The sequence below is a fragment of the Rhinichthys klamathensis genome, unplaced genomic scaffold, assembly GCF_029890125.1.
Source record: "Rhinichthys klamathensis goyatoka isolate OS25496 unplaced genomic scaffold, OSU_Roscu_1.1 h1tg000121l_1, whole genome shotgun sequence".
Classification (NCBI taxonomy): domain Eukaryota; kingdom Metazoa; phylum Chordata; class Actinopteri; order Cypriniformes; family Leuciscidae; genus Rhinichthys; species Rhinichthys klamathensis.
Window position 1 is genome coordinate 617,832 of NW_026606658.1, and position 23,595 is coordinate 641,426.

Genomic DNA, 23,595 nt, shown 5'->3' on the forward strand with positions numbered 1-23,595 from the left:
AACGGTAATTATTAACGGTAAAATAACAAAATAAAATAAGAGTCAAAAGGCAATATTAATCTAGACAAGGAGCTGGTGTGCCATTCTCAGCCTGACCTTTCTGTCCAACACACATCGATCTCATTTGGTATAAGATTTGAGGCGAGAAGCCCTCTAAAATCCTGGCCACTGTGGGTCAAGTCAAACAATGCCAAGAGCCAGCGTAGGCGTGAGGGAGCGATGCAGGCAGGACTGAGGAGACAGCGGCAGATGGGCACATAAATACCGTTAGTCTGGGTTAGTGCGATCACGCGGCAGCATGTGAGGAGGGCAATTAGTGCTCAAGCTCCACTAAGATGTTTATTACAGATCTGATTGCAGCTCAATTTACAAGATGCAAATAACACAATAGGAAAAATAGGGAATAATGGAAATAAGGCAGTGGGTCACAATCAATGGGTCACAGGCCTGTTCTGATTGGACAGTGAAAACATAACCAACGAGGAATGCAAACAATAAACTGCAACTAACCATATGATCATCCATGGTTAGTCCAGCAAAGTACCCAACCTAATCAACGACCCAAGGAGGTGAAAAATCATCCAAGAAACATGTTGTTGTTGTCAAAGGTCATACCGAATCAAACTCTAAGCTACCCAAATTTAGTCAATTAATGGCTGCCGAAAGCACAAAACTACTTAAATTCAATCATAAAAACCACCAAAATCAGAAACCACAATCTTTCAATTGTCCCATTAGTCTATCCAGTTCGTGGTAATATTAATAAATGTCAATGCTTGATTGTTTACTTTTGTATAATAACAACTTGACAGTCCCAAAGTAAAATCTTGGTCATGAAACAAAAACTAGCTGAGAGCCACTAAAGTAAGAAACAAAGTTATATTACAACTCAATTAGGGAAGAACTTTCTACCACAATCAAAAATCTGGACCAACACTATTTCACCTGTCGATATTGCCCGTTTTATTTTCCTAAATTAGTTGGCTCCTGATATGCTACTATGCGTCTCAAATAGATCTTTCTCAATTTCCCAAGCCCCATCCCAGTTTATAGGCAATCTGCTCTTGGTGCATTGCCTTAAAGGTTAAGAGAGTGTGATAACTATAAATATGCAATCTGGACCAGTATGAGCTCAGGCCAGCACACAATATGCTCAAGTCCAGCACAGCCAAAAAACATTTAGATTCTTGTCCATTTAACTTTGGCTAAATTGCCTTTTAAATGCCCAATACTACTGGGGATAAATGTACTGTAAATACTACAAGTATTTATTTATATACACAAACTACCATTCAAAGGTTTGGGGTCAATATTAATTTTTATTTTTGCTTAAAACTATTAATTTAATAGTTTTAAGCAAGGATGCATTACATTGATTAACAGTAAAGACATGTATAATATTACAGAAGATTTAGGTTTCGTATAAATGCTGTTCTTTTGAACTTTCTCTTCATCAAAGTATCCTTAAAAAAATATATCTCAGTTTCCACAAAAATATTAATCAGCACAACTGTTTTCAACATTGATAATAATAAGAGCTGTGTCTTGAGCACCAAATCAGCATTTCAGAATAATTTCTGAAAGATCATGTGATACTGAAGAGTTCTGAAGTAGTTCTGTTTTTACCGTTTTTACCGTATTTGATCAATAAAATGTAGCCTTGGTGTGCATAAGAGACTTCTTTTAAAAACATTACTAAAATCTTACGGAATCAAAACTTTTGAATGGTAGTGTGTATGTATGTATTTATGTATGCTTGTATGCATAGATATTGTGACAGAACTGCTGCCTCCTCATTATCATCACCACCCTGTCACTTACAAATTGCCGCCCTTCGTCAGGTTCCCGACTGGAGTGGGTGTGAGAGAGTATATATATATATATATATATATGGGTGCGATGAAACTACCAGGACTGGAGGCGCGTGATGAGGCACACCTGAATCGAACAGAGCCTCGTCACCACTGCAGTTAAATTCAGAGCGCTCCTCTCCTCGAGAGACCGGTCTCTTTCCCCCGTGCATACATGCTGGTATCCGCGCAGGTCCAGGAGGAGAGCGAGGAGGAATTCCTGCGCCGCAAAGGCGCAGGCGTGTTGGGAAGGATACTTTCAAAATGTATTTCGTTACAGAATACAGAATACATGCCCAAAAATGTAATTTGTAACGTATTCCGTTACATTACTCAATCTAAGTATTGTATTCTGAATACTTGGATTACTTCCACAAGTAATACATAATTTCCATTCAACTTTTTGCCTGCAACAATAGAATAATGACAAACAAATAATAATAATTAAAAAGAGTTTAGCTTTTAACACCTTTTACATGACACAGTTTCTTTTCTTGGCCATTGGTTAAAAGAAAAGATTTATTTTTACAGAAAAACACTATTTCAGTAAAAACAAAAAGATTTCAGTGCTTCTGATGTTCTCTTGTATAAGCCTACTTTCCTTATGTGGGCTTCTAGGTCGCTATCAAAACGGCAATCACTTGTTTAGCATTCATGTAAACACTACATTCAGTTTCATCAATCTGAATGAATTCAGTCCGATTGAAACAAAAGGTGTGCATAAACATAATGAATGGCGACTGTAGAAAGCAAAAGCCGAATCCCCGACATTTTGGGTGATCTAGAAATGGGCCGCCGCCGGACACATTTATTTAGGTCCAAAAAGAAGACATGTCCGGGAAAAAGAGGACGTATGGTCACCCTAACGTTAATGTCAAATGGGGCTAGTCAGTCTTTCAACGGCTCGGGGGCTAGTAAATCAGCACATAGGAGAATGTGAAGTAAATGAAGTCGCACGTCAACTAAGCAGGTAGCTACCGGATATATAACTATAAAATAGCAAGGTGACCAGTAAAACTACAGGAGACGACTAACGTTAATAAAAATAAAAAATAAAACTTACTTTAAGATGCTTCTTCAGGTTGGAGGTGGAGTCTTTGGACGCTGAAAGGAGGTTAGTTGCTGGCAAGCAGAGGTTGCACTGCACAGTTATATTTCGTCCCCCTCCCTTCTCTTTCTTTACCGTAAAATACTGTTTAAATTTCCAAGATATAAATGCATTCTTTCTCTGCTGTTGTTCCGGCTCCATCTCTAGCTCCCGCTGCACCTCTTCCAACTCCATTGACTGATCACGCACGCAAACCGCGCATTTTTTAGTTTTCATATTGGGGCTTCTGGGAAATTTTGAGTTGTCTTAATTTATTTAAAGAGTGAATAAACTCGTGAAACAGAGAAGTATCGTCATGTAATCCATTGATTTCAACAATGTAACTGTATTCTAAATACCAACTATTTAAATTGTAACTGTAACGGAATACAGTTACTCATAATTTGTATTCTGAATACGTAACGCCGGTACATGTATTCCGTTACTCCCCAACACTGCAAAGGCGTGATTCACCGGAACCATTTGCCCATGTAGGGATGCATGCGTTGCCGCCGTTAGGCTGAGAATGGCTGGGCCGCATTGCCCCTCCAGTGCCACAGCCCTTGGTAAGATGAGCCAGGCCCTGTCCCAAATGGCACACTTCATATGCATTATCGGTCTTGTGGACGATTGGAGCCCTCGATGCGCACTTTTGCCGAGCCCACACTTATGCAAGCTCGGCAACAGACTACTTCCCGACAGTCAAAGTGTGGACTAGTAGGAGGACCGCGAGTGTTAAAGGGTGCCATTTGGGACAGGGCCCCACTGGAGAAGCCCCCGCCCCTCACGATCCAAAGAGGGGAGTGAGTGTGGCCGCCAGGACCCCGCCCCCTTTACTTGGACCAACCCATCTGAGCACTACCTTCCCCTGCATGTGCCCCAGCACAAAAAGGACAACAGATTTATGTTTATTTTTATGGTTAATAATTGCTCTCCGAGGCTTGATGTCACACCCACTGTGTCTGTGGTTTTCTCCTCCCGCCACAATATATATATCACATATCACATAAAATACATTCCATATTTATGCCATTCAAGATGTGACATCTTGAAATAATTTAGACATTTATAAACAATAATAAACAGGCACTTGCAATTACTTGATAGGGTTTATGTGTCTCAGCCAGCAGAAGCACAGAAACCAAATGTAGTTAAAATATGACAAACACCGAGTCTATGTGTCACACACAGAAAGAATGCAAACACTGATCTCAAAGCAAATCTGCAATAATGCAACAATATCACAACTTTCCCCTTATTCCTGAACTTGTGCAACAAAGATGTTTCTGTCACTGGCCTCCAATGGTCTTCCTAAATAATGCTATGTTTCACTTGTAGGTTACATATCATGGTTGTTGGGCTTCAATGATACTCAAATTGTGATTCATTTTTGTGAAACGTCCCATGAGGTCTTTCTGCATATAAGGGAGAGGGAGCTACATACATTTCGGCGAGTCTGTTTTTTACCCACAGTATTGATTACTTTTAGTGAATCACTGCAATAATTGGCCAATTTAAATCATGCGGAATGATCTACAGTGATATTTCATATAAAAGGAAAACATCTGGTTTAGTGTCAACGAAAATGTACTTTAACATTATTGACTGGGATATGGGGTTACATAAGAAAAAAAAGGTCTGGAAACGCTGATTTAGAAGAACAAACGGTCCATCCAGACAAGTCTCACTATTTTGAAATGAAATACTCACTAATGTGAAACATATTGCTCTGGGCCTAAATCAAGCATCCATGAAAAACTGATAGCCGCAATATTGCTCTCAAATTTATTATATTTGTGAAAGGATTTGAAACGCCACTTGAGCAGCCAAGAGAGAAAAACAGAGGAAGAAAAGGCAAGGTAAACTGAGAAAGGGAGTTTCAGGGAACTGACATCTTGTCTCCTCAGCCAGCTATGAAGTCATTGAGTCTACCCATCGTTCAGTGAGGTTCTGGCCCCAGTGAGCTCCAGCCGTCCGCTCCGTATGAATTAGTCATGAGTGCGGCTCCATAGCCACCATAATGAGGATGAGTAAGAGATCAGTTCTGCTTTGTAACGAGCATCGTTCTAAAGGTTATACATACACTCTCACACCTTCTCCCTTCCCCGGGTGTTAACCTAATAATCAACTATTTAGACATGAGGAAGCACCACGGCAAAAAGCGACCTGCCATAACCCATGACAAGCCCCTGAAAACCTGTGTATGCTTGATGATATGGAAATAAAACTGGTATTTTAATGTCTAACAGGCTGAATACAATGGCTGGATACTTTTCTGTACTGAAAAAGATGTCTCGTAAGATAAGACCAAGAAAAACAAGCAATGATCCATTCATCATGAGTGCCCTCCCTGCCAGATTTCAATCAAATAGAGTGGCACAATAGCCGGCGGGCAATTTTTAATGTCGACGTGGAAAGTACTTTGCAATTAATAACAGCCCGGCGATGATCTGACTGCAATGAGAATCATTATCTTACTAACCGTCATCATGATTCTCATTATAATCATAATCACCGGCTTCACCATCCTGATCATCATTACACTATAATCAGCGTAATATCCTTCAAAATACATATGCAGGGTTCAGCTTTGCGCACTGCGCCCTGCTCATGCATGCAGCATCTGTCATTTTCCTTTTTAAGTCAAGCCAGATTCAGTTTAAATTAGACTCTCTTAACGGGCAAGCGACTGGAGGCTGTGATATTGATATTAGAGTCTTCAGTACATCCTCACTGGGGAGAGGCCATGACATAAATTATGGAGATGTCCACTTTTCTACGGATTTATACTAATTCAATAGTCACTTATGTGTGCATGTTCAATGATATCACTGGAGAAGTCATTTAAGATGGACTTAAATAATATCAACGCTCAGTTACTGAGGAACATTCACGTTAGAAGCCACGAGTACCGACACATCATTTGGTTGTGTTCTCACCCAAATCATTAGCTATAGGAAATATTCAAAATGGAAATAAAAGGGGGAGAAAAAAAAATTCAAATCTCATTAGTTCATAAAAACAAGAACTTTGCAGAGTTGGGAGGCAGTGGGCTCAGCTGGTTTTGCTGATCAAAGGGAATAACTCATTTTAAAAAACTAAATTCTGACTGAGGATTTTAGTGCTTGTATATGTGCACTTCAATAAGCTAAGAGCAAACACAGAGCACTGGAACACCAGGGAAAGCCTTGCAAAGGAAGCTATTCTAGCCCCTTTTTAAGTATTTAGGGCAAAAACACGGTTACTTTGTTGAAGGCATCAGTGTCGGGCCAGTCTACACTTAAAAACGGTGCCAGGATGACCTTAACAAAATGCAACACTGCTAAAGAGGAATGAACATCCAATTAACAGCTTTGTTATTAGGAGTGGGACAAAATATTGATAGGGCGATATATCGTTGTCCTTCTCCGTGAAATACGAGAATCGATACGCTGGCGCCAAATATCGATATTTTAAATGATAAAATATGGTGCTCTAAATAGATTTCCCTGCTGGTGAGTGTGAGTAAAATAATAGATGCCAAACCACGTTTAAGTCCAAAGTCTGGACCCACTTCGCCTTTTATACCATTGATGGGACAAACATGTTGTAAATAGACATATTTGATGCTCTTCACCAAGCGCTTACACAAGCAAGTGTCTATCAGCGGATATGTCTATCAGTGGATATATTAGGGATCCGCTGATAGATACACTGAGATGTTCCCAATTTACAGACTGAAAAACTTTTTTTGAGCTGTTTTCTAACAGTTTGGACTTGAATAAAGAGAGAAAACCCGCACTTAACCTTTTCACAGGCATTTTGTTTTCATAGTAGACAGATATCGTGATGTATCATTATTGTTTGTCTAGCGATATATCGATTATCGCAGAATTGCTGTATCGTGATATTATCGGTATCGTGAGCCGTGTATCGTATCGTGAGGAAACCCTGTGATTCCCACCCCTATTTGGTATACATGTGTAGCATCTGGACCAATCAGACACACAAATTATTCATTATATTTAATGAATAATCCAGCAAACTCACTCTCCCAACAAAGGTCTATGAAACTTCCCCCCAAAACTAACGTCCTAAATGAAGCTAACACACTGGCAGAACCCGGTGTCCTGTTACAGGACACATTAAGACTGATAAGACTTTTTACGACCCCAAAAGGAATTTTCAGAGAGTTGTGACTCTCACTTAATTCCTGCTGAGAAGGAAAAATAAACCCTTTTAATCCTATATATTCTATATATAACCACTTGAGAAATGTATAAACATGCATCTAATTTTCCCATCTCATGATTTTCCTTTTATATGGTTTGGCCTATGTATTCATTCTCTCTTTTAAACTCTTTTGGATTAATGTTTCAGACTTGCATACTATGGTTAACCAAAATCATATGTGTAGCATATTTAGTCTCTATCTAGTCTTAACTCCAATCTTCGTCCCCCATTTGTTCATTTACATTACATTTTGCCAACTTTGTGACGCATTAGTATAATAAGAATCTTGAAGATTCTTTTGTTAAACACCCAATCAAATTACATGTACAAAGGTCTGCTTGAACAAAAGGTCGTAAAGAAATTCCCTCCAAGGGAACAACTTTGTAATGGCTCACAACCCTCCAGAGGGTGTGACATCTTCACGCTTTAAAAACCAATGATCACAAGATCACGCCTCTAAGTGTCTTAACCTCTTAAGTCTTTTAGTTCCTTCCTGAAATCCTGATGTGAAGATGATGCTGAACTAGAAGTTTTCTAAGGACCCCCAAGTTTGTGCCAGGCTGCGGCCTTGTCTTTCCATTCACCAAAGATCCTCTGACTCCCACTGGTTCTCTGTCATCAAGACAACCCGGAAATGTACATTTCTTTCAATTAATAAACAATTAACACTAAGTGTTCACGGCACAAACAGGTTAATTGATTGTAATATTAATTTTATTACATTAAGTTAATTATATTAACTGATCCGAATATTCATAATCAATTATAACAAGTTATTATTGATTATTAATATTTCTATACTTTCTATGCTAATTTGCTACACATGTATTGATCAAATTACATATTATGTACAGTGTGTGTGGTCCAGGTATTCCCTATGTTGTGGGGACCAAACGTCCCCACGGGGATAGTAAAACCAAACCATTTTTGACATTGTGGGGACAAGATTTTAGTCCCCAAGAGGAAAAAATGTTTATAAATGATACTAATTGATGGGGTTTTTTTGTCCGTTTTTTGAAAATGCAAAACCGCAGAATTTTTTCTCTAAGGGTTCGGGGATAGAATGAGTCCTTATTAAACACAAAAATGGGTAAGGAGGTCGGAGGTAAGCCTTTTTATGAACACTTCCCCACAACCTCATATATCACGTATGCCTAAATACACCATGGCTGAGAGTAAATAGTTTCACAATTACTCCACTAATGTATACATTTCATGATCAATTAATTTACTGATGCATTAATTTCATAATGTTGCATATAAAAACACATGGGAAATACTATAATAGTTTGCTCAAAACATTTTGGCTGGTAGACATTTTGGCTGACAGTGATCTGTCAGTCTGGAAAACCCGCCGTAGCGACAACCGTGCATGTATGTATGCATGGAGCAATGCGAGGTTGCAGATCTTTTGGGAAGGGTAAGGTGAAAAGAACAGGGTGATGAAAAGAGAGAAAGGTGTATTCTGCGATTGCTGCCTGCCACCATATAAAATCTCTTTATAAGACCCCATCACCACAGCAACTCTTTACAAAGGCAGAGCAGCACCATTAACACTTCAGATCAAGGGGCACAACCATACATAGAATATAAGCCATTTCTGCGAGACATCACCAAGAACGTTTGCACTGAAATAGAGGAAAACACCAGAACGACACAGCCCCAGTAAATCCACATTATAACAGTCATTACATCCGCTTTTTTAATAAACCTTTCTGGCAAAATTGCATAAGCGTGAATGAGAAGGTAGAAATCTTCACAACACAACAAAGCCCTGGTAATATTACTGAAGATCAATTACATTCTTTCTATGGAATTCAACGGCACTCTGATTTATCTTATAGGGGGTAATTTCAAAGCAGTGGCAGAAACACAAAAAGTGGGAAATGGAGTAACTGCAATTTTGGACGGTGGTGGTAATGTGCCATAATCTGCTGCAGGACTCAAGACTAAAAAAAAAAATGTGTCTTTGGAGCCACTGACTCATAAAATGAAATAAGCCAGATGACTTTTTGATATATTATTTTTGTTACCAAATTATACAGTCACTCAATATAGATCAGAATGCACTGTCATCTATGCTGATGTTTAATTCAGGATCTATTGTAATGGATTCACATGGAGATGCATCGCACTCTGTATTATTCTACTTTTAGAAGGAAATTTAGCACATTGAACGGCTGCAAAAGCACATCTATAAATATATGGTTCAGTTCTTAGAGATCATAGATTGTTCATTTGTTGTCTTTTAACCAACAAATACTGCTGTGGGCTATAACAAAGATTAATTTATGTCAACAGCAGGGCTAAACAAATAAGGATAGCATGAAGATACTATCTATTGTTCAGCTATATTAAACAGTAAATAATATTTAAATATTTGTAATTATGTAGTTGTAATTATATGTTATTAGCTATATATTAGTAGTTTGAGGTAAATACTTTTTTGAAAGAAATTGATAGTTTTATTTAGCAAGGATGCATTGGATAGATAAAAAGTAACAGTGAAGACATTTATATTACAAAAGATTTCCATTTCAGATAAATGCCTAAAATGCCATAAATGCTTTCTATTCAAAGAAACCTGAAAAAAAACATGTTTCCCTCTCTCTCTCTTTCTTTGTGCCAAAAACATGGGTAATGAACATACCCTTGACAACAGTGCTAAGGGTTGTCTTGACCCCTTTAACTGCACATTTTCATTACTTTTGAAGAACACGTTGTAATCTATAAACAGCACATTAAGTTAATGTCTATAGTTACCCTGTGCTATTCCAATCATAAAACCCTAACTGGAAGTTTTCTGAACACTGGCCGCTAAGAAAAATCATGACGGGCTCTTGAAAGTGTAGTGTAGTCTAGACACTAGTGGGCATCTCTCTGCATGAAAGAATAAATGAATGCAGGTATTTTCCAACACATAAACATGCCGATGACATTAGTGCTCACGTGAGAGACACAAGCGCCTGGAGTCATCAATCATATCAGAAAATGAGAAGCCCTGCTATACTGGGTTAAATCTAAAATAGTGGAAAGCATTATCCATCAGTCATGCCTTGAAAAAACAATGGATCCATTTCCATGGGGATCCATTTCAAGGCCAGACTCAAGGGAACACTCAGAGAAAATCGAAAAACCATTTCACTCAGCAAAATCAACTAATATGTGGGGGCACTATTGCTACTTATGAGGGTCTCCTGGTAATCTGTACTATTATAGAAAGTGCATGGGTCACTATTGTATGAAAATAGCAACATTACAAAGTGTCATATCACCTGTATACTCTATATGTCAACATGCCTGTTGTGCAGGATACAATGTACTTCGGTTTGGGGTCATTTCAACATGCTTTTGTCTGTTCTCTTTTCCAGCGGTCTTTCCAATGGCGACTCACATTAGCACATGTACAATTTTTATTTTTTACTTATTGTAGTTCATTCTAAACTAAATCTGGGAGAAATATTTGTTTTAACATAGTCCCACATGCAATAAAAATGCGACCGAACTACAAAACAATAAAAGTATCGAACTCTTCTGTTTCAGATGTACTCTTCAATTTAAGTACTTAGGCTATGTATACAATGGATTTCCTCAATATAATGACTAAAACTGAAACAATTCAGATGACTAAAATATGACTAAAAAAATTAACACTGCCCACAACTAAGCTATGATATTTTGGATTTTTATGCTCTTGTAATAACTTTTTCTTTTCTTTTTTTTACAGAAAACTGGGAGTATAGAGATAGTAAATAAATCAACCATGATTCACCACTGTTCAAAGGACATCAACCTTCAGTCTTTTTTCACTTGGCTTAAGTCAGCAAACTTGTCATACAGTCCAAATGACAGAGCATTTCAATTACATACTGTGAGGAAAAGGGGTGGTTAGGAGAAGATTACACATTTTCCAGTAGTACATGGTGGATTAAATTCTGATTAAAAGAACTACCTGATATACATGATAGGCGTTGGCAGCCCGACCTTGAAGGAACACAGAGGGGATCCACACGTTGACAAGGGCACGTTGAGTTCTTAGAGAGACAGGGAAGGAAAGAACACATAGGGAAAGTCTAATTAGAGAATATCTCAAAAGAAGAGACATTTAGTGTAGCTATAATAACTTTATCTGCCCAGGGGTCTGAAAAAAAAAACGGTCTTTTAACAAACAGACAGGGGAAAAAATGATATACTTAAACCATAAACTCTCTGAAGTCGGTGGATGAAACCAATGCGATCGAAAAACAACAGTACAGTCACAAAAACAACAAAATATTGTGTTTTGTACAATTATGAAAACAGGAATCTCAAAACTAACCGAAACTCAGCATATACTTGCCTCACATACAGGAGAAATATGCCTATAGAAAGCTTGAAATGGAATCGAAACGGATATTCTCTAATATTCTAAATGAAACCAACAAGAGGTACAGTGTTTCCCACCTGAGCTCATTATCTGTAATGTGGTCACAACCACATGCAGCTCAGGCTATTTATTCGGTTACCATCCATCCGAGACGCAAACACCCTCCATATTGCCTCGATAAAACAAAGCATCAAGCTTCATCAGATGCATCTACTTTTTCCACCTTGAGGAATATGTCAGTATTTACCTCAGACGAAGGCTTAATTCAGCAGAGAATATCATTTCTGATGAACAAGTAATTTATTTTTATTTTTATTTTTATTACATATATTCTATTTTTACATAAACTTGTACACAATTTATAATTTGGACTTTTCCCAAACTACAGAGTGAAATGTGTAAAATCGAGTGAAACGTAGGTAGATATGAGCAACTTTTCATTACTATCATTACAATCGATGTCGAACAAAAAGTTCTACATTGTAATAGAATACAATATAGAAATAGCCTTTTACATGACCCACAAGTTTAACATTGTATACATTTCCTTCAAGCCATTGTTAATGACTGACATCTTCTCATGTACAAAGGTTATAGCTGTGTGGAAGAGGTACGTGAAAGCTCCAAATGTAAAAACAGAAGCAGCATTCAACCTCCCTATTTTTAGCACAGTCTTTTCCGTCAGATCGGAGGCATCTCTTTATGGAATTCCATACCATCGATTTGATTCTCTAAAGAGGCTCGCTGTACACCACCTCCAACACACATACATACAAATATAAAAAGAACAGCGAGTAGGAGGCCACTTACGTCTCGAAGTCAGATAGGCTGGGATCGTCAGAGGTCTGGCTCAGGTCCCCTGGCACCTGTCCAAAAAGCAGAGCGCATGAGGTCATGGTGAACGTTTCCTTTTGCGTCCAGCTGAGTTTGCTGATTAACACTGTACTGTTGCATAAACTTCCAAACCAGCTACATTCTGTAATTTACTGTCTTATCTGATAAAAAGCATGACAGTCCAGCAATATTCACTGAAAATAATTGATTTGGTCCCAAGGAAAAATTTTAATGACGAAATGTTTCTCTTTTGATTCCGAAAATCTGTTTCCAGGGAGGAAAAAGCTAAATTTACATGAAGCTCTAAATGACTACACATTTACCCCTCATTCCTGAAAACACATGAGCCTAACCGGGAACAGGCTCTAATCCTATTTGAGTGTGCATCTTATCTTGTGGTGAAAGTGTGGTAATGTCAGCATTTACAGGGGTCACGACTCACAGGCTGCTGCATCTTGGCAGGCAGTGGCACCAGAGAGGAACAGACACATGAGCCATGGAGGCTAGATAAACCATCCACCGTATACAGTTCAGCACAGTTACAGAAGGCCATGGTTCAAAGCCACTGCCGTCAGATGTATCAAAAAGTAATCAGTGGCCAACAGATAAGCAGCGAACAGGAAAGAGAGAAGATGGATGGAAGCCACGAGGTGAAACGCACTGTGGCTGAGAATGCCACTAGAGACAGACAGGTCAAATTAAATGGATACTTTATCCAAAAATAGAAAATAGCTTTGTGCGAGGAACAGACAAAAAATGTAAACGTTATTCACAAAACAATTTCGCTTTATTTTACAGTGTCTTTGTTACACGTTACTTATACTTACTGTAGTAATAACAGTAAATGATGCATAATTACATGCAACTAACCCTAAACCAAACCCTAATCCTAACCCTATAGTAAGTGCGTTGTTAATTTAGTTTACTTGGTAACAGTGACAATCCAATGTGACATTGTCAGCCAGCTGTTGTGTTAGATATAAGTAAATCAGTGCAAAAGTCAAAACCACCGTGAGTTAGGGTTGGGTACCGAAACCATTGGCACCGGTACCTATATGACCTGTGTGTACCGGACCAAATCAGAACGCAGATTTCGATGCCACCCTTTGACACGTACGATCACACCAGAATGATTATAACAGTGTATAACAGTGAATTGATTATAACAATTCAAATGTGTTGTCGCGCTTTGGTTGGCACTGAGCCAGAGACGGAAGTGCTTTTCATTTATCAACTATTCAGTGTTTTCAATCACATAATCTTTGTTTTAGGTTTCAGACATTTAAATACACATAAGTACTAGCAAAGCAATACATTTATAGTTTGCAAAATAAAAACTGATGTCTATGAAACAAAGTCAATAACACTGCAAAAAATGCTTTACTTACTTAGTATTTTTGTCTTGTTTCCAGTCCAAATATCTAAAAATTCTTAAATCAAGAAGAATTTACTAGATAAGTAAAATGACATAAGACATTATACCTTGTTTTCTGAAAATAATTATCAAAATTAAACAAGCAAAATTATCTGCCAATGGGGTAAGAAAAATAATCTTGTTTTCCATTTGAATTGTTTATTTTTCTCATTTTCCATTTGAATAAAATATTATTTTTCTTACTCCATTGGCAGAAGCAAAAACTCACTAAATTTAGATTTTTTTTCTTCACAAAACAAGATATAATTTCTTTATGAAATTACTACTTTGCTGTTATTAGTACTGTAATTATTTAGTGTTATTAAGTGTCTATTAAATTATTGTAGTTGGCTTAGGTTTTATTGTGAATTTATGTACATTTGTTGTTTTGTATTTACTTATATATATATATATATATATATATATTTACATTAAAGTATACTTTAAACTTCTAATATATTGTTCAATTTAAAGAATTATTATTTCTTCAATAAAAAAAGAAGTTTTTTAATGTCATCCACCATCGTTTTGTGGCTCTTTTTTATTTTAAGTATCGGTTCAGGCACCGTTTAGGCACTGGTACCGTTTTAAAAGTATCAATTTGGGCATTATTTGGAGTTGCCCCAGAGGACGTTTGGTTGTCAGCATCAATGTGTAAAGTCCTTGCTTTCTCTTCCCTACTTGCACGTAGAGCAATATTATTAAAGTGGAAAGATCCCTTGCCACCCACTCATACTCAATGGATTAGAGATATGATGTCCTGTCTCTGCTTCGAAAAAATTAGGTATTCACTAAGAGGATCGGAAAAACAATTTTTTAAGATGTGGCGTTCTTTTCTTGACTATGTTGATAAGTCTGTTTGAATAATGCCACTACTGTTGTTTTTTTTTGTGTTTTTTTTCTCTCTCTCTCATTTATTTCTTTTTTATTATTTATTTATTTTTAATGTATTTGGTTGGTGGTTTATGTTTGTTAGCATGTTTGTAAGTATTGTATGCATGCTTGGTTCTTACAATTACATTTTGAATGAATGGATAGTATGGGTGTCATTCTTAAATTGGATGGTGAGGGGTGGGGGATTGTGAATGTGATGTATATTGTAAAAATCAATAAAAACAAACTTTGAACTAAAAGTATCAATTTGGTACCGGTATCATAAAAAACATGCTTAGTGAATGATATTTTTCTAGTGTTTCGTTGTTTTGTCACCTATGCTTCTCTATCACCTCCCTTGGCTCCTAATGGTTACCATACAACAGTACATAAATGTATAATTTTACACTGTAACAAGGACAAGGACCTTAAAATAAAGTGTAACCCATTTTCCTCTGCCAAAGCTCTCAAATCTCATTCAGACCAAAACAAATCTGTTTTCTTCACACAAAGCTATCACATGGCTGGGGTTGACAATATTTAATATTTTTCATGTTGAGTTCATGTTGACCAACATGAAGAATATGCAATGCAGTATATTGATGGTCGAAAACATCGAAATGAAGACATTTTAGACGCGTCACCAAACAAATCCAATTCATTTATAGACATGTGTTTTGCATTTGACAGAAGTATTAAAACAGTAGTGCCCTCGTTTAGTTAGCTAGGTAAATGCGTTTGAGACAAAGGAAGGTAATGGTGTATTGGCCAGACAGACAGTTAATGATGGAAGAGGGGGCAGACCTATGGAAGCAGACAGCGATCTGCCCAGAGTGCCTGGACTGCAGAGATAAAGAAGAAAGAACAACCACTCAATGAAGGTATGGTTTCACACACCCACAGAGAGGCATGTGTGTGTGTTTGTGTGTGCTTGCGTGTGCTTACTGGACCGCGCAGGTCGATGAGTTCCTGTCTCATCTGTCCAATCAGGTTGTCTTTGGCCATGAGGGAGCGGTACAGCCTCTCGTTAAACTCTATCAGCTCTCCATGCATCTCAGCCACCTAAAAACACACACATTGACAAACTCGCACTGAAATAGGCTCCTTAAAAAGTAGTAGTGTTCGGCAGCTGTCTTGAAGCAGGTTGTAGTATGTGACATTTCTTAAAGGCACACTGAATATGAGTTATTTGGGTTTTGACTCAGGTGTGGAAGTGTTCAGCCGGTGAGCGTTAACTGCTAGTTACAGTGAGTCTCACACCTGCCCGGCGACTCGTCAGCTGTCACTTAGAGTAAGTGACATAGACGTGGAGGCAGGCTCCAGTCTGCTATTCAGAACTTGCATTCATTTGTTTATGGAAATCATATGTCAGGGTATATTTGGGTTAGCGGCGTTTTGCCTGACAGAAGCATCATGTCACTTTTTGACATGTTTGTCCTGGTTGCTGGGCCGCACCTGGCCAGACAAACAGGCATGGATGAGTCAAAAAACAGAGTAATGCTAAATCCTGATCTCGAAGTGAACGCGAATGCCATAAGACTGCAAATTCAAGTATATTTTTGGAAAAAGGACGGACAAAAAAGAAAGCAAAAATAAATATAAAGTGAATTTTGTGTTTTAGGCTACTCTAAATATGCAACCAGAATGCTAAATTTGCCAAATCTTTAAATAAATGTGTACAGTGCATCTGAACCAGATGCAACATGTTAAATCTCATCCATGTAAATGGAATGGTTTTGTCCTGACATTTTGCCAGTCACTTACTGCTCAACATTGGTTTTTGTTTTTTTAGAGTGAAAAGACGATGTTGCAATAATGCTGCCTTCAATTACAACAGGGAAAGTCCTACTTCTGAGTTTGATATTACATCATGATTCATGTCATGATGTAATACAAAAATTATAGAAATACTATACACAGTGGGTATAGTGCATATAGTAGTATATTGCACCTAGCACAGGGATAGCAGCATATGTGATTCAGTCCTTCTATGTACATGTATCGACAGTCCAACAGCCAGCATATCTGTGTATTTTAATGCGAGTTAAGTATTCTAGTGGCCTGTGGGAAGAAGCTATTACGAAGTCTTACATGACAACGATGTCACTTTGTGAAGAAACATTACGTGCCTACAGACTGAAATACGTATGCACATAACGCCACTGTCTTCACCTATTCATGTTTTTGCAGTTTTTGCACACACATAAAAAAAAAAAAAAACTTGCACTTTGAATCCCATTTTCAAAAGTTTGCATTTTCAGCCCTCAAAACAGTGTTGTGTAAACAGTCCCTTATTTTTATATCATTTTTACTTCTATCTTATTTATGATGGTATCTAACAAAAACATTTATTCTGCATTAATCAAACTGTGAACGCAAGTGATTAGCTTTCCATTTGTTGTCTATAAGTTCATCTGTCTATATTTCTATAGTACCAAGCAGCATAACTTCACACTAAAAATACAGTAGTCAACATTTGAAGTGGATCAAAAAAGTTCATCAAAGTTGTCCTAAGACAAGAACGGGTATTGTTCAAAATTCATGTATAACTTTGATGAAAGGTTTTGATCCACTTCAAAAGTTGACTACTGTATATCACATTGCACCTGATATAGACATGGTGGTAAGGTATTACAAAAAAGACAGGTATTAAACAATTAAAAACTTCCCAAAAAATATATATTTTAAAAAGCACTGAATGAGTGGGTGGCAGTCTCAAAGAATCTCACAAAGCAGTCTGAACTACGGAAATAGCTTCAAAACTTTTTGTAATTGATTGTCAGACACGGCCCTCTATCTGGCTACTTCACTGCCTAATGCATTGCTTTATATAGCACCTAGCTGTTTCACAGTATTAAATCCATTTCTCAGAGTCTTTTTTTAGTACGGTAGCTTGTGTGACAACTTCAAAAATAGTTACCCTTTTAACATGTTAAAAGAGCGTTAAGCTTCAAAATACATATTTTATAACTTGTCATGAAAGCGATTGTGGGTACTGGAACACACTCATCTTAAAGCATTAACAAACATTCACTACACACCATGCCAAAGGTTTGATTAACCATCAAGCTGGATACAAACAAGGGGAAGTAACGGCAGTTATACCATATTATTTACACACCCAGATCGGTACACACCCTGAGCTCTTTCATGGCTTCGGGCTTCATTCATCTCCTGCAGTCGCCGTGGCTACACACGACACACTGCTCGTAGTATTCTCATCAATCACATTTATTTATCTGCGGCAAGGCCTTCGAACAGGACATTAAAAAATGGAAATTAATTTTAAGCGTCAAGGAACACAATTAATTCTCTGCAAGGAAGCGAGCTAATCAGTTTGTTGTTCAGTTAGCAATAAGCAGGCTTCGTCCTTCCAGCTCGCTGGGTGAATTTTCCGACCTGTGCTGCCGCGTGTTAGCACTTTGGGTTTATCTAAACAGGCGACAGGTTCACACACTTCAGGCAACGTATCAAACCTCATTACTGGGCCTTAGCAGGAATCCGAGTGCATGACTGTATCTGTATTCGCTCATTGTAATTACAGGCCGCACAGTGCTCCAGCGCAGATATCAAGAACACTGTATTCCACAATTATCCCTAGTCATTATTTCCATGAAGGAAAGAAAAACACTTGTGCCGAACACAAACACCATACAAGCATAGCATCTCTCAAATAAATCAAATCCGAGGTGAAACCGAATAAATGTCAAGAAGGATGAAAAGCATGTGTGCATTTTCATAATGCACTCATAAGCAATAATCACAAGTAGATGGGAGCATATTAATGAAAGCAAAGTTAGAGGAGATGGTTTTTCATTTTTATACCCGATCTATACGTCAGAAGTTTTTGTAAATGCACAATAAGAGAGGGGATATTAAATTTTGCAACTGGTGTGTTTTCCAGATGTTTTGCCTTTGAATGAAATAAACCCCAACTGTTTAAAACTGATTTTATAATGGATTTTAACCACCAACCAAACAAATACCAAATGTTAAAGATTCTAGTTCAGATTTTTTGGTCTTAAATGGTTCAAATAATAATAATTTTAGTACTTTTAAGAAATAAATGTCTGGAAAATAAAATGCTTTTCTTTTCTCGACAGTTTGCTGTCATATGATGAGGTCATTTTAAATTTCAACACAGCAGATATAACAAACAAATATCAAATCAAAAATAAAATGTTCTGATTGATAGAAACAAGCGTGTTAATACTTTTAGTGACTTTCACAGACCTATTAACCCTCTGGGGACCAGAGTGTTTTTGGGGCCCTTGGGATGTTTTGACATGCACTGACATTTGTGCTTTTTTCAGTTATTTATAAACATGTTAATGGCAAAGGTGTAAATTCACTCTATATAGCACAAACTTGGCTACCATGAGATCTGAGCAACATGTATGTACATTTTTGTATTTTTAATAGAATAATGTTTATGCGTGGTTATTGAAAAAAATAAAAATGAAAGTTGCTGAAATAATACCACAAAACACATATTGATTATTTCTTCACAAGACTTTTGAAAATTGTATCACATAGCCTAGAATATTTGCTCCAAAACTATGTGAGAATCATCCTGACTACTCATTCAGATAAGTCAATAAAGTCTTTTACATTTTTAATGACGTGTTTTGTTTGAGAAAGCTTTATGCAGGAGGCTTGATCTCTCATTAATATGTGTGGCATTCCACACCTGAGAAAGACAAAGACCCTCCCCATAATGGCCCTATTAGGTGCTATCAGGCCATATCATTACAGGAGCCTTGCACAAAGAATGAGGAGATTTAAAAAAGAATGGCTTTTAGATTGTTTGGATTTATATAAGGAAAATACAGGGTGCATACGTCTGGACACTTCTATCACACACCCTTCACCATATAGACATGGTTTTATTTCAGTTCAAAGTTCAAAGTTAGAGTTGGAAACATCTTGAAAAGAAAATTGTCTTTCTCCATAAATGTCTTAGTTTGATCATACATATTTCAAAGTTGAGGATTCATTATTTTGATATAGCTTGAACAAACACTATAACATCTTAGTTGATTAGTTTATTGACAAAACATACTATATATTTAACATATGAGCAGAAACTCCTAACAAAAGCTTATTTGATGTCTATTTTAGAGTAAAAACTTTATCCAAAACGAGTCAACGAAATGTTGTCATTTAGTCTGTAACAGTGCATATCTGTGCGTTCATTCATTCATTCATTCATTCATTCACACACACACACACACACACACACACACACACACACACACACACACACACACACACACACACAAACATGATTCACATTTAACAGTATGCTATTTTTCCGTTTACAGACACTACGTTATTCTATATCGCGATTAGAACAAAGCACTTGCAAAAAACACTAACTTCTCAGCTGAATCTGTTCATCCTCGAAGTGAAAATAATCCCAGTGGTAAATGTCCCAGGATTGTTCCTCATATAGCCGCGCAAGACGACAGTAGATTAATCTGACTAAAAAATAATGTGTGTTTTCAGAGTTTATGGGCGTTAACGCGTCTCAATGTGTTGCTTCACATATTTGCGTTTGAATAGCGCGTGCTCTCCGTGGGCGTGTCACATTACCAGAGATAATCAGCTGAGAGAAACGATAATGAGACGGGCTGACACGTCTCTCTTTTTATATAGATGACATAAACGGAGAATAATAATTTTAGTTTTGAATCGGATCATTTAAAAGTACAAACTCAAATGATTTAAAAGATATATTGCTTATGGCTGGGTGAATAGTATTAGCTGAGTTGTGTTGAAGATTAGAGACGTGCTCCAGAAAAAAAGTTCACGGTGACCGAGAGGCAGAATGCACACCCTGTTTATTTTCTTTATTTTACAAAAGCACAATATTTTATTTCGATTGTATGTGGGCACATAAAAAAGTAGACATTTAACAGATTATTTTCTCATATTTCTTAACTCTATATGAACAGAAATGATGGTAGTACTTTAAGTCTATTTTTCTGCTATGTGAAAAAAAAACGAGCAAAACGCGCCGACGCGTTTCTGGTCCCCAGAGGGTTAAAGGCACCATGAATTCTATACAATATTAAGTAAGGGATAATCCATGGCTAGCAGTGCATTAAATGATTTTAATGCACAACGTGGAGACAAAGAACCAGCCGACACGAAGCATTCAAATCGTTTAATGCACAGCTAACCGTGGATTATCCCGCTTATACCATGGTCATTTACAGTGCAATATTTGACCACGGTAAAAATTTGCATCAGTTATGGCTTGCTAGATCTAGTATTCTGCCCACTTTGAATAAGACAGAAAGTAATGCAGTAAGATAGCATTTATTTGAATGAATTAATTATAGCATTTATTTTAATTAATTATATATAGAGAGAGATGCATGTGTGAATTACCTGCGTCTGTGCAGCATCTCTCTCTACTAACCATAAAGTTGTGAGTTTAATTACTTAAAAAACAGCTATGTTACACCCTTTTTTCTAAGAAATATAATGTAGAAATTCAGCAGACTATGGTATATATCAATATAAATAGATTAAAAAATAACATTTTCACATCGGATTCCATTTATGGTGCTTTTAAAAACGTTTTAAAGTCTCATATGTTCACTAAGACACGGAACTCAAAAATACACTAAAAACAGAAACATTGTGAAATATTATTACAATTTAAGATATCTGTCTTCTATTTTAATATATTCTAAAATATAATTTATTCCTGTGATGGCAAAGCAGCAATTACTCCAGTCTTCGGTGTCAAATGAGCCTTCAAAAATTATTCTAATATGTTGATTTGCTGCTCATGAAACATTTCTTACTATACTCAATATTGAAAACAGTTGTGCTGCTTCATATTTTTGAAGAAAGAGTGATACATTTTTAAGTTCAAGGAAAGTTAAAGAGAGCAACATTTATTTAAAATATACATCTTGTGTAACATTACACATGCCTTTATGGTTCCTTTTGATAAATATAATGGATTTAAGTTGAATAAAAGTAGTAATTTCTTGAGAAAAGAAATTGATATCAAACCAGTGGTGTATATTAGATGTCTTTCAAAACGACAGGTTGTTGATTCCTAACCCTAAATGCCAAACTAAACAGGATGGCTTTATCTTAACACTAAAAAACTCACAGACAGTATACAATGTTACAGTAGGAAGGGGGCAAATCCAAATCCAATCTTTGAATCACATTCCTGTCCATTAATATGCCTGGTCAGATTTTGAAGGCTGCAAAAATGTATCCTTTTCTCCCTATGAAATCTACAATCCTGTGTATGAGTCAGGTGGAAATAATAAAAGTGGTATTTGAAGGAATGGATGAAAGGAGAAAATGTATTTATAATTTCCTTTCTTTAAAAAAGAAAAACATTAAATATTCACTTGGCTATCTCCAAAAGCTCACACTTGAATTTGCCTTAGATCATTATACATGAAGGTGCCCTGGAAGCCTGTCTGAAACCAGGGGGAACCTTCATACATAGTCATTGACAGCAAGGCTTCTTTCGGTTTCAAACACAGCCAATGATTCACTACATAGTGTGTTTGGGGGCTTATAGTCATCCACTGAGTCTTGAGGTTAACTGAGAGCAAAAAAAAAAAAAAAAAAATTCCAACAACAGCAGGTTATATTACAGGTCCCTGGTATTCTGGGGTAAAGCTGTTGCTAGCATTTTGGAGCAGTGCTACTTTCAGACGCAGGTGCTGCTGACAGTTCGTCTGCATGGCTGTCAGCGCAAGGGAACGAGTGCTGAGCCAGGTGTCCTGAATGAAAAAGACTTGGTCAAAGCAGAAGGGGGGATGGGGGGAGCGTGGCCCGCTGCAGCTCTAATGCTCGTAATTGGATGTGAAACAAGTTTGAGGAGTGAGCTTAGAAGACAGGCTTAGCAAACACAAACAGACTTGAAGTGTCAGAGGAAGAGCTAGGGACTGGGGCGGGAGGAGAGGTGGAGGAGGGGGGGATAAGTGTGACAGTGAATGTGCTGCTATCACTTTCTTCCCCAGGCAAATACTAACTGACAGAGGGAGAATTCAGCCTGGCAAAGAAGATTTGAACTGATGGGTAAAAATGCAGTAGAGATAAAACAAGAATGGAATAAGGACACAGGCCCCAATAGGGTCAGAGCCAGAATAAAAGAACTAGAGAGTATAAGAGAATCTGAGCTTTGAAATCAGTTAAGTTGGAGAATGATCATTATCATCATTTGACACTGGAGTTCATTACACAAAGTGCGTCAAACCAAAAAAATGAACATAACATCCTCTAAACGCGTTTAACACGATTAGAAACCCCACTCGATAGGCGACATTGGTATTCACTAGATTAGTACTTGTCCTTAATCATTCAACTGAAATGCAATTATTCCATACACACACACATATACAGTATATATACACAGTATATATATATATATATATATATATATATATATATATATATATATATATAGGGAATAATTGAAGTTATAATTGACGACAGGCCAATTTATTAGAAAAATAAAACACACCCGAGGTGGGAGTGCATTATTTTTCAATAATTCAACTGTCCATTGTCAATTATTCCACAAAACATTCTTCAGATGACGTATTTCAAGACGTTTGTCAGGTTTTGCGTGTAGGACTAATTTCTTACGCATCTAATCCCAAGCCTCCGTTGCTAATTCCAAAATGTAATTTTAGAGCTAAACTTCAGCCACTGAGAAAGAGAGAGAGAGAGAGAGAGAGAGAGAGAGAGAGAGAGAGAGAGAGAGAGAGAGAGAGAGAGAGAGAGAGAGAGAGAGAGAGAGAGAGAGAGAGAGAGAGAGAGAGAGAGAGAGAGATATTAAGCTTGTATGAATTACCTGATTCTGTGCGTCTCTCTATAGTGTTCGGCAGCAGCGTCTCTACTAATAGCGAAACTGTCCGTTTATCTGCTCCAGGGCCAGCGCCGTTATTACATCGCTAGAGAGAATTGTCAT

General features: G+C 37.3%; 1 protein-coding gene across 1 annotated transcript in view; it reads right to left on the reverse strand.

Moving 5' to 3' along the window:
* The window catches only part of snx29 (sorting nexin 29), a 121,952-nt gene that overhangs the window by 35,433 nt on the left and 62,924 nt on the right, over window positions 1-23,595 (reverse strand). Inside the window, exons 16-18 of the mRNA XM_056255418.1 lie at window positions 15,582-15,698; window positions 12,326-12,381; window positions 11,102-11,183 (exon numbers count right to left, since the gene is read on the reverse strand). Of these exons, the coding sequence (XP_056111393.1) occupies window positions 11,102-11,183; window positions 12,326-12,381; window positions 15,582-15,698 (255 nt within the window). The remainder of the gene's footprint in view (window positions 1-11,101; window positions 11,184-12,325; window positions 12,382-15,581; window positions 15,699-23,595) is intronic.